General features: G+C 46.3%; 1 protein-coding gene across 1 annotated transcript; it reads right to left on the bottom strand.

The window, feature by feature from the left end:
• Window positions 1-246: 246 nt before the first annotated feature.
• Window positions 247-5,325, bottom strand: foxn4 (forkhead box N4; the record flags this gene model as incomplete). Its single annotated transcript, XM_084457197.1, has 9 exons — window positions 247-497; window positions 576-968; window positions 1,093-1,300; window positions 1,449-1,545; window positions 1,640-1,767; window positions 1,884-1,994; window positions 2,291-2,403; window positions 2,820-2,980; window positions 5,249-5,325. The coding sequence occupies 9 exons, from the start codon at window positions 5,323-5,325 to the stop codon at window positions 247-249; spliced, it is 1,539 nt and encodes a 512-aa protein (XP_084313323.1).
• Between the last annotated feature and the right edge of the window lie 8,239 nt (window positions 5,326-13,564).

Below are 13,564 nucleotides of genomic sequence, written 5' to 3'. Positions count from 1 at the left end.
GTTTCTTCTCTTGTATACTAGGTGGGTGGCTTTACAATGATTCTGTGGAATAATCCAGCACTGAAGTAGGGGTTTCACTACTGCAGCACGAGTTGTACTGTCACCGGGACAAAAGGAAACCAGGTTTTTCAGTCAAAGAAGATGCTTTTTGGCGCCATGAGTGGGATCAGTAACCAGAGCGATCGCTCTGCTAAAGATTCTGCCTCCTCGGTGTGGCTCAGCTGTGTGCTCGCGGTCGGGGATGTTTTAAAGCAGGGCGATGGGCTTGCTGTTGCCTGGTGTGCCCATGTACTGGGAGGAGAGGGCATCCAGGGCGGTGTAGGAGGTGTAGAGCCCGGTCACTTGCAGGTCTGAGAAGGGCAGACTTCCCCCGCTGGAGACGGGAGGCAGACTGGCCGTCCCTAGGTCACAGTCGGAGAGACGCAGGGGCGAGTTACTGAAGGTGCCCAAGGCGTCCAGGTTAAAGCTGTCGTCCTTCATCTCCTCCCATAGGTTACCTGAGGACACGGGAGAGTCATCACTTCCTGGTTCGGAGAGGAAAACAGTCGGCAGGAACATCAGAAGACCACACCTACCTTGTAAAGCAAAGTCCATGATGCTGGGGTCCAGCGCGTCCACCTCTGTGCTGGTGTCGCCGTGGAGGCTGTAGAAGTCGTGCGGCTGTTTGCTGGGGGGGTGGGCGAGGGGGCTGTGGCTGAGGTCGGGGACCGCGTGGAGGGGGGGCGTCTGGGCCGGGGCCGGGGACATGGGGGCCAGCCGGGCCTGGGCCTGGAGCTGGGCCTGGAGCTGGTGGTGCTGATGCATGGGCAGGCACTGCAGGGACAGGGTGACGACGGGCTGGGACTGCACGTGGCCCGGGACCGACAGGGGGTGGCCGGAGGGACAGCTGGGCAGCCGCGTCATCCCAGGGTCCAGATTCTTCCGCCTGCAGCTCTCCGGCCGGTCTGTGATCAGCCTGTCCAACTCATCTACGGACAGAGAAAAGGGAAGTGTTTGGGTTTATTGGGAGGCAGTACTCAGCTAAGCTAAGCTAATTCTCAGTGTTTTTAACCCAGGTGATGGTTCCTCCGGGCCTGAGAAGGCCTAGCTGACCTGGGTTGGCCATGCTGCGGCGGATAGCCGGGAGGTCCTTGCGTTTCCACTTCTGCATCTCCTCCTCCATCTTGTCTATTTTGGCTGGGTTCAGCGCCCAAAGACAGCCTTTACGAGAGGAGCCACTCATCTTGTTCTCCACCTTCTCAAAGCATTTGTTCAGGGACAGGTTGTGTCGGACTGAGTTCTTCCATCCATCTGGGGCAGTCTACGAAACCCCAGAGAGAGAGAGAGAGAGGCAGAGAGAGAGGTGATGACCCAACTTATTCGTTTCCTGTGTGTATCAACATGTAGTGTTCCCTACATGTCCTTTTTTGAATTTGGAGTATAATTTGGAGTGGAATTTGGAGCCATACCTTAAAGTAGGGGAAATGTTCCTTCATAAAGCTGTAAATCTCACTGACTGGAAGACTGCCAGTTTTGCTGTTCTTCAGAGCCATGGCGATCAAACAGCTAGAGACCGTGACAAAAACACCATTAGAGTTCTATCGTCTCCATGTTTGTATATAATTACATTAGTCAGCCTGGTGGTTTGGGGGAGGCTCACCTATAGGAGTAGATGGGTTTGGGGAAAGATTTGGGCTGCAGGTCCTGGTTTTGGGGGGCCAGACGAGGCTGCGTGAACAGACTTTGGTTGTTGAAGGAGACGTTGCTGTAAAGCCCAGCGGGTGAACACTGAGGCGGGGAGAGAAAGAAGGGATTAGCTAACTGTGGAAGTCAGACGACAAAATCATGTATTACCCCCCCCCCCCTGAAGAGTGTATCACGGCCCCGTTTAGTGAAGGGGTTACCTGCTGGCCGGCCTGGCTGAGAGAGAACACTGGCTGTGGAGGTGGATGGTAGACGGAGGTGGGGCACTGGAACCCTGGGGAGGGCTGCCCATTCATGGAGAATGGGGACATCTGTGCAATAGAACCAAGGCGAGTTTCATCCTTTAATTCTGTATCAACTCAACGAACATACGTTCTAACTGACTGACACTACAACTACATCCTGCTGTGTCTTATACCTTTATTGTCTTATACACTTATAATTAAAGTAGCTATATTACACAGGTATAACACATCTAGTGTTATACATGTGTAATATAGCTACATCTAGTGTTATACCTGTGTAATATAGCTACTTTAATTATGCAGCTGGTAGACAAGTCACAATATTTATATCAATGTTGCATTTTCATAGGCGTGTGACTTACACTGCCGCTGTGGGCGTTGATGACGTTGATTGCCAGGGGGCTGTGCTGCATGTTGCTCTGCAGGTGGATCATGGAGCCCTGAGCCCCTGTCATGGTCATGCTGTTGAGCTGAGCTGTAAGGAAACACAGCCAGGTCAGTCTCCTCCACATCATGGCTCTACCGTTGGCTGTCTGGTACAGGGCTGAGTTTCCCAGAGGCATCGTAGCGCTATGATGAACGCCATAGCTTACGATGAACGTAGCGCTACGATGCCTCTGGGAAACTCAGCCCAGGTCTGCTGCTACAGATTGAATGAGGCATCTAAAACAAAAAGTATATATATATATATATATATATATATATATATATATATATATATATATATATATATATATATATATAAAATCATTGAGATGATTGAAGACTTACTGTCTTATATTTCCAACAGTAAAGCATTGTGACCAGTACACCATCAACGCCACAGCCCTTGTTCGTCCAATCACAGTGTCTCTCTGGGGTTTTTAAATGGCGCATGGCAGACGGTCTCACCTGTCTGCTGCTCCAGGAGGCCGCCTTGGGAGTGGCCACCACCTCGGCCATCAACCATCTGCTGCAGCCGGGGCACGTCCACGGAGGTGAGCCAGGACAGAGACTGCAGGTCCCCAGGGAGCTCCTCCTCCCTCAGCTGGGAGGGATCTGTGGTCAGGAGCCTGCAGGGGGGGGGGGGGGGGGGGGGACAAACCTCAGGCTCAGAGGCACAGCCTGCTAGTGGGGTTGCAGTCTAGGCAGGAACACTAGACAGCCGGTCATTCAAAGTCAAGAATCTACATTCAACATTCAAACCTCAGCAGTGGATCTCACGTGGGTTAATGGCTGGTGAAGGATACTGAGACATCAGATCAGAGTATCATCTGATATAAGATTTGCAGTGGCTTAAGTAGATTAGCTGAAAGTGCTGTATCCTTTCCTAATGCCTTCTTATCAACCTGAACACGTATGACAAAACCAGTTCATTTGACTAACTTGGACAATTTGTTCATAACAATTTAGAGAGATTGGCATGTCATCAAAATAAAAAATGATTAATATTCCTTATTAATGGTTGACAAAATTAATATTCGGAATGAAATAAAAGCATCTCTGCGTAGTCAGAGCATGGGGGCGAGGCAATCAGCTTTGGCTCATTATTTCTTTAATTCAGCAGAGCTCTGAGGGAGAAAAAAGAAGAATCCTCTTGAATCCTCTCTGCACACACTTACTGTAGAGAGGGTTCAGTAATTGGGGTCGCTATGACAACACTGACTATTCCGTTTCTTTGTGGGTCTGGACACTGTAGGACCCCCTTGATGCACCCCCCCCCCCTTTTACAACTCCAAATAAAATCAACCCTATGTCAGGTGACCACACTCTCCCTCTAACCATTGGCTGAATCATAAGTAAACAGCGCATGACATCGTTTGAAACATGGGAGAGAGCAGCACATGTTGCTTGTAGTAACAGTTGGCCTTGTCTATTGAAAAATGATCACCTATTGTGTCCCAAACGACAAATCTGCCCAGTGGCACGTGGCTCTATTGTCTCCTCCAGACCCTTCCTTGATTGTCTCGGCCGTTTTTTTTTTTAACCACCCCTTGCATTAATCTGTTGGAATGACAGCCCTCATATAAGAGGGACAAATAGGATGCCATCTGCTTCCCTATCCCTTTCCAGACCCTATCCTGAACCCCCCCCCCCCTCCCCCCCCCCCCCCAGTGGACCAGTCAACGGAGCCATGGGGGCCCGAGGGAGGGGCCGGGCTGTTGGGGGTCAGGCCACACTGATCACTCAGCCTGTCACCTGATTATGTGACATCAGTTCAACCAGGCATCAGCAGTGTCTCTGGACACCTTGCATGCACCAGTCTAAACGATGATGAATAACCATCCCATTCAAAAGCAGACAGGGCCCCTGTGAAATTCAACACCACGTGCAAATCACTTAGTCAAATTCAGCTTTGAAGTTTGACTCCTTTCCAAAGACATTTGCACACACATATGCACGCACACACGCACGCACGCACACACACACACACACAAACACACTCACACACACACACACACACACACACACACACACACACACACACACACACACACACACAGACACAGACATGGGTTTCATTTTTACATTGCCAAACAAAAATCCTGCCATGGTTGTGTGTGGCCTGTCGACCCCATGCATTGTTCACAGTGAGTAGCCTATGGTCTACTAAATATGATTTTAACAAAGAGGCACTATCCATCAATGTGCTCAAGAAAGTGCATTGCGTGCACTGTGGTAAAACTAAACCAAAGTAGTGCGTAATATTTCTCCCTTTTAGGATGCTCATCCCTGCCCTCCTCCTCAAACACAATAAAGAGATTGGCTGGTGATGCAGAGCTTGAGCCGGTGTCCCCGTCTATCATGAGCTTTCCCAGAGGTTCAACACTAAGTATCCCCCTCCTCCCTCCTTCACCCTCCTCCTAATTGGGAGACACTTCTCCCCCCAGCGGTGACCCGGAGCCCCCCTCCCCCCCCAGTCGCCAGGGCAGGAGGCTCAGTCTCTTCGTGTGCCGACAGCGGGAGTGTAAACAGAGCTGATGGTTTCTGACAGATCCATTCAGACTGAAAATCATTTATTCTGCAGCTTTTTTCTTCTCTCCTTTTTCATACACTCCTCCCCAAACAAAAAGAGCTGTCTTTCCACCTTCAGATTAAACATGGTGATATCAGACACTTTTACAAAGTCTTCCCTGACACTTTGGAAAACTGCTTTTTTGAAGTTCAATATCCGCATGAAATATGACTTTGTGAAAATATCTACAAACGTATGCCTTGAGAATGGCAAAAAATCATGTAATAATTTTACTGATTTAGCATCTACAAATGAAATATAATATTTAGTAAGTTACAAATATAGGACATCCCTGAGGTAAAACACATTAATAGGAGGGCCTTACCTGTAGTCTTGTGGAGAAGGATGGTGACCAGAATTTTCAATAATTCCTGACATATTTGTAATTCCACTTTCTATCATTTCCTGGGATGTTTGATGTCTGCAATGACAAAAAAAAGTCTCTAGAAATGTCCCCCAAACAAGATGACACATTGACTTGAACGTAGTAGCGTAATTAGACTGGATCAGAATAATGGATCACAATAATTAGTTATATAAATGAGCATAATACATAACCCCCTTTATTTGTGCCATCATTATATAGTATGAATCTGACCACTGCTAAAAAATTGAAAATGGTTACATTATTTGCTATATTTTATATCTAAACTATGTCAACTTTCATAATGTAGGTGCTCAAAATAAAAGGAGCAAACAAGACTAATTGGTTTTATTGCCAGCGAAGTAGAGCCTCTATTTTCGAATATAACAGACAGAAGCCTAAATGTCCCATTCAAGATAATTCTATTCTACTAATATGTTCACACAGGCTTTTCTCACGAAATTCTACATTGCCTTCATTCTTAAACGTAGACCCCATTACGCACCAGTGACTTGACAAATAAACCTCATTCTGCAGAAAATTTTTGATCCAAATCTGTGCTGGTCTCAAATTATTTGCTCACAGTCAGGATGATTATCATGCTGCAGGTAAAGGATAAATAAACTCACCTGGTTTGAGATAATATGAGGAAACTGTGAGCTGATGAGGTTCCCGAGTACAGTAGAAAGACTGAGCTGCACTTGTTTTCCCCAAAACCGTTTTTAAATTTCCCACTCTGGAGCTGTCCAGCAGTCTGTCATGCGCAGTGCGCCTCCGCGAGCCCCTTGTGGCTCAGGGGGAAGGATCCTTGACAGCAGCTGCAACTGTAACCACTTGTGTCACTTTGAAGACAACACACCTTCCACACGTACTGAAGAACGTAAACCTTTTAACTTCTGATCACGTTTTTTGCATTCGCGTCAAATAGGCCTACGTAGGCTCGACTAATGTTTATAGACTTAGAATCGGCTATAGTCTTACTTCCGTGGGCATGATAATTGACCACATTTAGGCAACAAAAATCGTCTATTCTCTACTCCTCTATCCATCTCTTTATGCAATAAGACGACACTTGCAATTTAAAAGTCATAATGTATCATGCATTTTTGGGTAGCCTAATTTAAAGTGGCCTAATGTTCTTGTGTTGGTTGATCCTGATGCGCACAGGTGCAGCAGGCTGTTTCTCAACGCTATAGGCTACTATAAATTAAAACTCCCTTGATCACTTATCGTTTCCAAGAGATCAAAACAGAAAAGTAAAAAAAAAAGTAATATCAAAGTAACACTAAAATATGTTAAAGCAATTCTTATAATAGGCCTACATTAAAATAAAAAAGATGTAACGTTAAAGGTCCTTTTCGATTAGATAAGTTCCAATATGTCCCACAAAGTTCCAGTTTATGGTATTTCCGATAGGCTAAATGACAACCCTTCCTTGACGGTGTGTCCCTACTTGTGGCGTCAAGTGAGTGTGGATTTTAAGAGAGCACTTGCTGACTATTTGTTTCCCCGCCGCCGCACCCGCGTTTTTCTCCCACAACAGCGGGAAATGAGCCGGGGCGGCGCGGAGGGAGGCGACGGAGGCCACGGAGCTAACAGGCGATAAAGTTGACACATGTTAGGGAGGGGAGATGCCGCTGGCGAGGACCATGAATGCTTTGGGTGTATTGGTACACATAGTCACTCCTACTGAATCTTAGCTATCTGTAGCCAGCCTGTCAATAGAGAAAAAAGCTTTTAATGGCATTACCCAATTAAAACTGCTAAAAGCAGAGAAGCATAGGCTATACCTTTGTCACCACCGTCTGACTCTGCGCACATCTCTTACTAAACTCTGTTATTACATTTTTAAATAATCAATGGCTTGCATTTGAAAGACTGTATGAGAAGAACATGAATTCAAAACCGGAATTAAGAGAAATTCCTTCAAGTCTGTGTATAGAGCCAGTGACAGCAGTGTCAACCCCATGGGACAGTACAGATGGTAAATCGCCCTGTCACAATGGACACAATCAATAATTACATGCATGAACGTAACGGACAAAATGGGACTATCCCCGCACACCCAGGTCCTGTAGGTCCTAGAGCCCGTGGAGTTTAGTAGTCTTACACAATTGAGCTATCTTTTCTGCACAGTGTTACTTTGTTTGGGACCTCACCTTACTGATTCATGTATGTTAAGGAAGTCTGACCATTGTTCTCCACAGGGCTGTCAATAAGTACAGTTTGTAAAAAATATGTGCAAATATCAAACCAGAGAGGACATTGAGAACATTGCTTTCTGTCACCCATGGTATATTTAATGTCCAATTATATATATTTTTTAATATCATGGTTTTTTCTCTCGAAATATTTAGTTCAGAATATTTGTGTAATGTTGGTGACAAGAGTTGGAGGGAAGGGAGAGAGACAGAGAGAGAGAGAGAGAGAGAGAGAGAGAGAGAGAGAGAGAGAAAGAGAGACATCATTATATCACGAATGCACTGACAACAGTGTACCAATTGTTGATGTCATTTTCAAACCATCAAGAGATACAGTACACCTTTTTCCGGTCAGCTCTAGTGAAGTGATGGTTGCATAAGGGTTTGACGTGGCTCCAGACACTGTACACCTACATGTCTGCTTGAAGTCAAGTCATTCAACCACGACTGTCCTAAACAAATAGTGCCAGTGTCATCGCCTCAGGAGACAAGGATGTCCCCGTAAAGGCCTCCCTGTGGCTCAGGAACTGGGTGTTATGGCATAACTCTCTCTGTCTGATCAGGAGTAATGGTAAAACAATAGGATCCTCATTCCACCCGTGTTTGGCGGCTCTGTTTTTGTCCTCCATGACTGTTTACCAAAAACACAGCAGTCCTCTGAAGGGGGAGGGGGGGCTGGGGGTCACCTCACTCCTCTAATCTCCCCTGCAGGCAGAGACAGTGTCCCCCAGCCTCCCCTAGAGTGACATTTCAGCCAGTGTGACCCTCTGGCCAGAGAGGAAGCTGCTGTCACCCATGCTTAGCCAAGGTGCTGTATAGAAAAGTCAAGCCAGGTTCTTTGTTTCTCTGATTGGGGTTAAACCTGCTGGGACTAGAGTGTCCAGCCTGTCAGGCTGAGGGTCACTCTGTCCACTCCGTCAAGCGACTGAGCCTCCTAATAAGGACGTTTTGAGGCCAGCTGCCAGTCCTTTATGTCGCGGGTCTTTTAAAATGTCTGGAAGTGAAGACTAGACTATTTGTGGCCATGCAAAATAAAACATTTAAAGGTGATTTAGATAGCTTTAAAGGTGATTTAGATAACTTTTTTTATGTAGGGGAATCATTAAAAAAAACTGAAAAAAGGTGCAGAATAGAAGTATTGCCCCCCCTCCCCCAACCATTTTTGTTGTTGTTAATGAAGTTATCCTTTAAAATTGTTTGATGGGTCTCTGTGTCATGGAGCGATCAGGAGATCTCATGCAGTTACTTATTAGAGTTGTAATGATTCGTCTAGATAAAAATGTTACTTATAGCACCTTTAAGTATATTTCTGTTACTTTTTGCTAGGAGTGTATTTAGATTGTATCCTTGTACAGGTATGTTTAGTGAAATAGTGAAATACCTTTAGGAAAACACATGAATGAGATGATATTTATCCTCCTTAATGGGGCGTCCTCTCGACTGGAACACATCCACATTGAAATATGAATCTATCAAACGTGGTTCTACCCCAGAGGGAGCAGACCTGGTCAGTAATATTCTTCTAATGCATGACGGTCAGGGAATGTCAAATGCCATTGAGGGAAATGACCACAGTGGCTGAATCAGTCACTGCTTAAAATGCACCTACGCAAACAGCTGTCTGTTTGTATCAGGCAGAAAGGGAAGGATGAGGGACGTCGAAACGCAGGGGTGACACTCTCTGACAAAGTCTACAGTTGATCAAGCAGAATTGCTCCCTGCAGATTCCTTCACATTCCTGCTATCTGGTCTGGGATCAGAGGGTGCGTTGGCCATGCTGTCTAAAGGCTGATTCAGGTCCTCTGTCACAGTGCTATTGTTGTGGAGGATCACAGACACTCCATCTTTGAGGTTTCGGAGGTCAATAGTGTTGACCTTTATGTGACCATGGGTCAAGACCATGGCCAGTACTCTTTGGAGAGGACAGCCCTTTTCAACAGATTAAAGGGTAAATTGGAGCAAAAGTCCTCCTCTCATTCGCCCATAATGCAGCACAAAGAAGCCTTTAGATCATTCGTCGTCTCCGGAGGACGCTGGGAGGGTTTTCCAGAGCGGCAGCAATCAGACGCTTAAAAGTCAAGTTGTCTCAGATATTTAATCTTTAGTCTATAGCCTCGTCTCTGACCTCTGAGATGTGTCAGCGTAGAGTCATGGCCATTGTGCAAAGTCATACAAACTGAGAATATCTTTAGGTGACATCATTATTCTTTGTGTGTTTTTTTTTCCGCAGTGTTGTTCTTGGTGGCATAATGGAAGTGTCAAATGATACAGTCTCCTGTGAGACATTTGCAAAGTATACTAAATCTTTAAAAACGAGGGGACGTGCTTTTCATTATGTATGGGGAAAGTAATTATGTCATATACTGTAGGGTTTTTGGAGTGGAGAGAGACAGAAATGTTGTGAAAGTAAAGAATAGCCTCTGTACTGTGTAACCTCGCTGACCTGTCCCTATGGCTGGAGCTGAAGTAACGAGGGGGCCCTGCCTTCGTTACGCTACTCACAAAATTTGGAATAATGGACTATGAGAGAGGGAGAGTGAGAAAGAAAAGGACACAGCGAAAATGAGACGACCAGGGAACAGAGGGAATGGGAACGAAAGAGAGAGAGAGAGAGAAAGCGAGGAGAAAGAGAGAGAGAGGGAGAGAGAAGAGAAAGCGGGAGGGGGGGTGGGGGGGGGGGCTTGCCAGTAATTGTCAGATGCGAGTGTTATCATCGGCCCTCATTCTCAGCATGGAATCTATAATGGGAGAATCAACCTCTCTGACTCCTGTGTAATTGGATTTGCCTGGTCTCGTGCTGAATCAGAGCCCAGTGGGATGAAGCACAAAGCTTGTTAAGATTGGACAAGCATTGCTGGGCCACTAGGCTGGGGGGGGGGGGGGGGCTGAGACAGCCAGAGGTAGCCTTGACAACTTTTTGGGAGGCAAGTGAATCATTGAAGTAGGCTTGGATGTGGAGCTAAACATTCATTATGTCTAACTTTACTGGAATGCAGTGAAGTGTCTCGCTCTACCGTAAACAGAGTGAAATTTGATATTTTCTCTCATTTAGGTCATTAGGCCAGAGGAAATGGACACCTGTGTTTCTCAAGTGGGTGTATGTTTGCACCTGCAGGTTACCAGGTAACTGAGGTAACCAGGCTACTGCTCTCTCTTGGTATTTCCTTGTCAGACCATGAAGACAATGCTACACAATATCAATATTGATCGTAGAACCTTTATTGCTGCTGTAAATTTTAACAAAGGTTCATCATTATATATTTTGTATCTAACAAACTAGACTGTATTGTGCATAGAGCGCATGCTTTTTCGTTCTCACTTCCGCAACCATTTCTATCGCTGGCATTTGATCATCCAGCTGAGCAGAGATCACTGAGATTTGATATCAGCCGAGAGCAGCTCTCTCAATAAAGACACTTCTGGAATTCTGGTGGCCATTTTACAGCATAGCAGAGGAGTTTTAATGAGTCAGTAATGTATCGACCCTAATTAAAGATCAGTAGCTGGACCTAGGCCGTACAGTAATAGGGTGGTGGTGATGAATTTAGGGAGGTTGGAGAGAGAGAGAGGGAGAGAGAGAGAGAGGGAGAGATATATATATATAGAGAGAGAGGGGGAGAGGGTAGAACTGGATTGTGTTTCTTCATCTTTGTGTGTGCACTCAGTAGTGGAGCTGTAGATACCCTGGTAAAGACTGAATGAGATCTCGGTGTCCCTCCACCCCCCAGAGCATGAATGATTAAGCACCCGAGCCAGAGCCCTGGGGTGGAGGAGACACAGGTACTGCTAGACTGTCCTCCCCACTCCTCCATCTCCTCTAGGGCACTGCACAGAACACAATGGCAACACAGCAGAAACAGCCGTAATTCAGGATTCCTTCACCTTTGGAACTTTGCCAGCTAACTCTCATCTACCTATCTATCTATCTATCTATCTATCTATCTATCTATCTATCTATCTATCTATCTATCTATCTATCTATCTATCTATCTATCTATCTATCTATCTATCTATCTATCTATCTATCTATCTATCGATCTATCGATCTACAGGATCTGTCAATATCAACTGGAATGGGAGGATTCTGGACACATGTCTGATTTCAGCGCAGAGAGGAGGGAAACTCTTACTGGCTTGGATATCACCCTCAAAGTTTGACTGAAAACTGATCAACAGATCTTTGAACGATGCAGGTATGATTATAGTCTAGTTATGTGCCATTTTGTACATTTAAAGTCATATACTATGTTTTCCTATTACACACTGATATGTCAGGTAAAAACGTAGTTCTCTGTTTTTGTTAAGAGTTGTAAGAGTTGTTGAAGCCCTGGTTAGGGGGCTCTGTGTCTGTGTGTGTCTGTGGGAGGCCCTAGTCTGTGGTACAGGCTAGACAGAGTGCTTATGACAGGCCTGGAGGCCCTCTCTCGGTTGGAGGGGAGTAACAGGTTCTTGGGGGTCAAGTGAAGTGATTGCCAAGGTGGGCCATGGCGGAGGGGCTGTCTCCCCTGTCCAGGAGGGACCCTGAGGAGACAGACAAACTTTCCTGTTCCTGGCTGAGGCCGATGTCACTGTGGAGCTTAGGCTGATCGGTGTTTCTCCTTTCTCCTCCTCCTGTCCTCCTTCCTTCCCTCCTTCCCTCCCTCCCTCCCAGCCTGCCTCCCCCCAGCTCTCACGGGGATGAGGTCACCCTCTCTCAGGCGACATTGACACTCTAGACCATGATGAGGGACCATCTCTTAATTAAAAGGCAATTGCTTAGACTCTCAGCTGGCGAGGCAATTCACCTGATCTGACGATGGGCGGTTGGGTTCTTTCCACTATTAATGTGCTTTGTCTGTCCTGAGTTATTCATATTCTGCACTGGCCAGAGTCCAAGCAAGAGCTGAAATGCTTGCACAGGCTACGCTATGCAGACCGATCATAAAATGAAGAAATTTTAATCGCAAAGCCCTCAAGTCTTCTTTCTGAGTCCTTCCATGCTGTTTCAGAGTTTTCCCTGGAATGCCGCACCAGAGAAACAAACAAAAGACAGTTTCTTATGGCGCAGCTCTCCCCTTGCTAACCACTGAGTTATTAATGCACATTTAGGGTCACTTTTTTCTCTTCAAGGGATGTAGACAAGAGAAAGCCATTTGACTTTGTGGACCGGCTGTGCTCAGTCCAATACAGTACAATGATCAGCCCTCTTGCTGCATGCTGTTTTCTTGGAACCAGTGCTCCAATTCACGCTCAAACATCCTATTACTGCGTTTATCACTGTCCGTGTTATTACTCATGATAATGAATGACACATCCAGAAATCCTGCTGTCCCTACATATTGTCTGCTTGCACTGCCTTGGGAGAAGTTTGTTCCCATGGAGAAAGGAGGTGTCACAGATACCCCACACCACCAGTAGCACTACCATCACATTGCCAGATTGATTCTGACGTCTCAAATAGGGTGCCTTCAATGATATTGTTCACCTGTCTCATTGGCTTAAAGTGGGGGAGAACGCGGGGAGGGGGTCGGGGGAGGGTTATTGGTGGGGACACGGGGGTGAGGGCTATTGTTAAGGAGATTGGGTGAGATTCGGGGGGTGGGGGTCTGACAGGTGGAGAAAAAAAACTCATCCGACGACTAGCCCCCTCGATCCTCCATGGGGCCCAGTGTGAGCGGAGTAATGAAGTCCAAATTACAGCACAGGATTGCGTAGAACAAGCCCTTATTGTTCGCCCTCAGGGCACACTAAATGATTGTCACAGCAAGCAGCGGGGCACAGACCGTTACTGCACTATTTAGTCTGCCCCGTTGTCTCAAGACGGCCTCGTTTCAGAGGTTCTCAGATCAGACAAATACTGCCCCCCCCCCCTCCTCTGCCCTCGCCCTTCCTCTGTCCAACCACCCCCCCCCCCACACCCCAAAATAGGGCAAATCTCCTCTATTGTGTTTCGACTGCCCAGTGTGAAATTCACTGTGACGTTAAATGTTTTCTAATGAATAATTACTGAATGGATATGCAGGGGGAATATGTGTAATGGATTGTAGACTGCATTTTAAAAACGTCTTTTTTGTCTCTGCTCCGTGGTATTTACAGG

This window comes from Borostomias antarcticus (genome assembly GCF_949987555.1).
Source record: "Borostomias antarcticus genome assembly, chromosome: 23".
NCBI lineage: Eukaryota > Metazoa > Chordata > Actinopteri > Stomiiformes > Stomiidae > Borostomias > Borostomias antarcticus.
The sequence above is the reverse complement of the archived record's forward strand: the minus strand, read 5'-3'. Positions and strand labels throughout refer to the sequence as shown.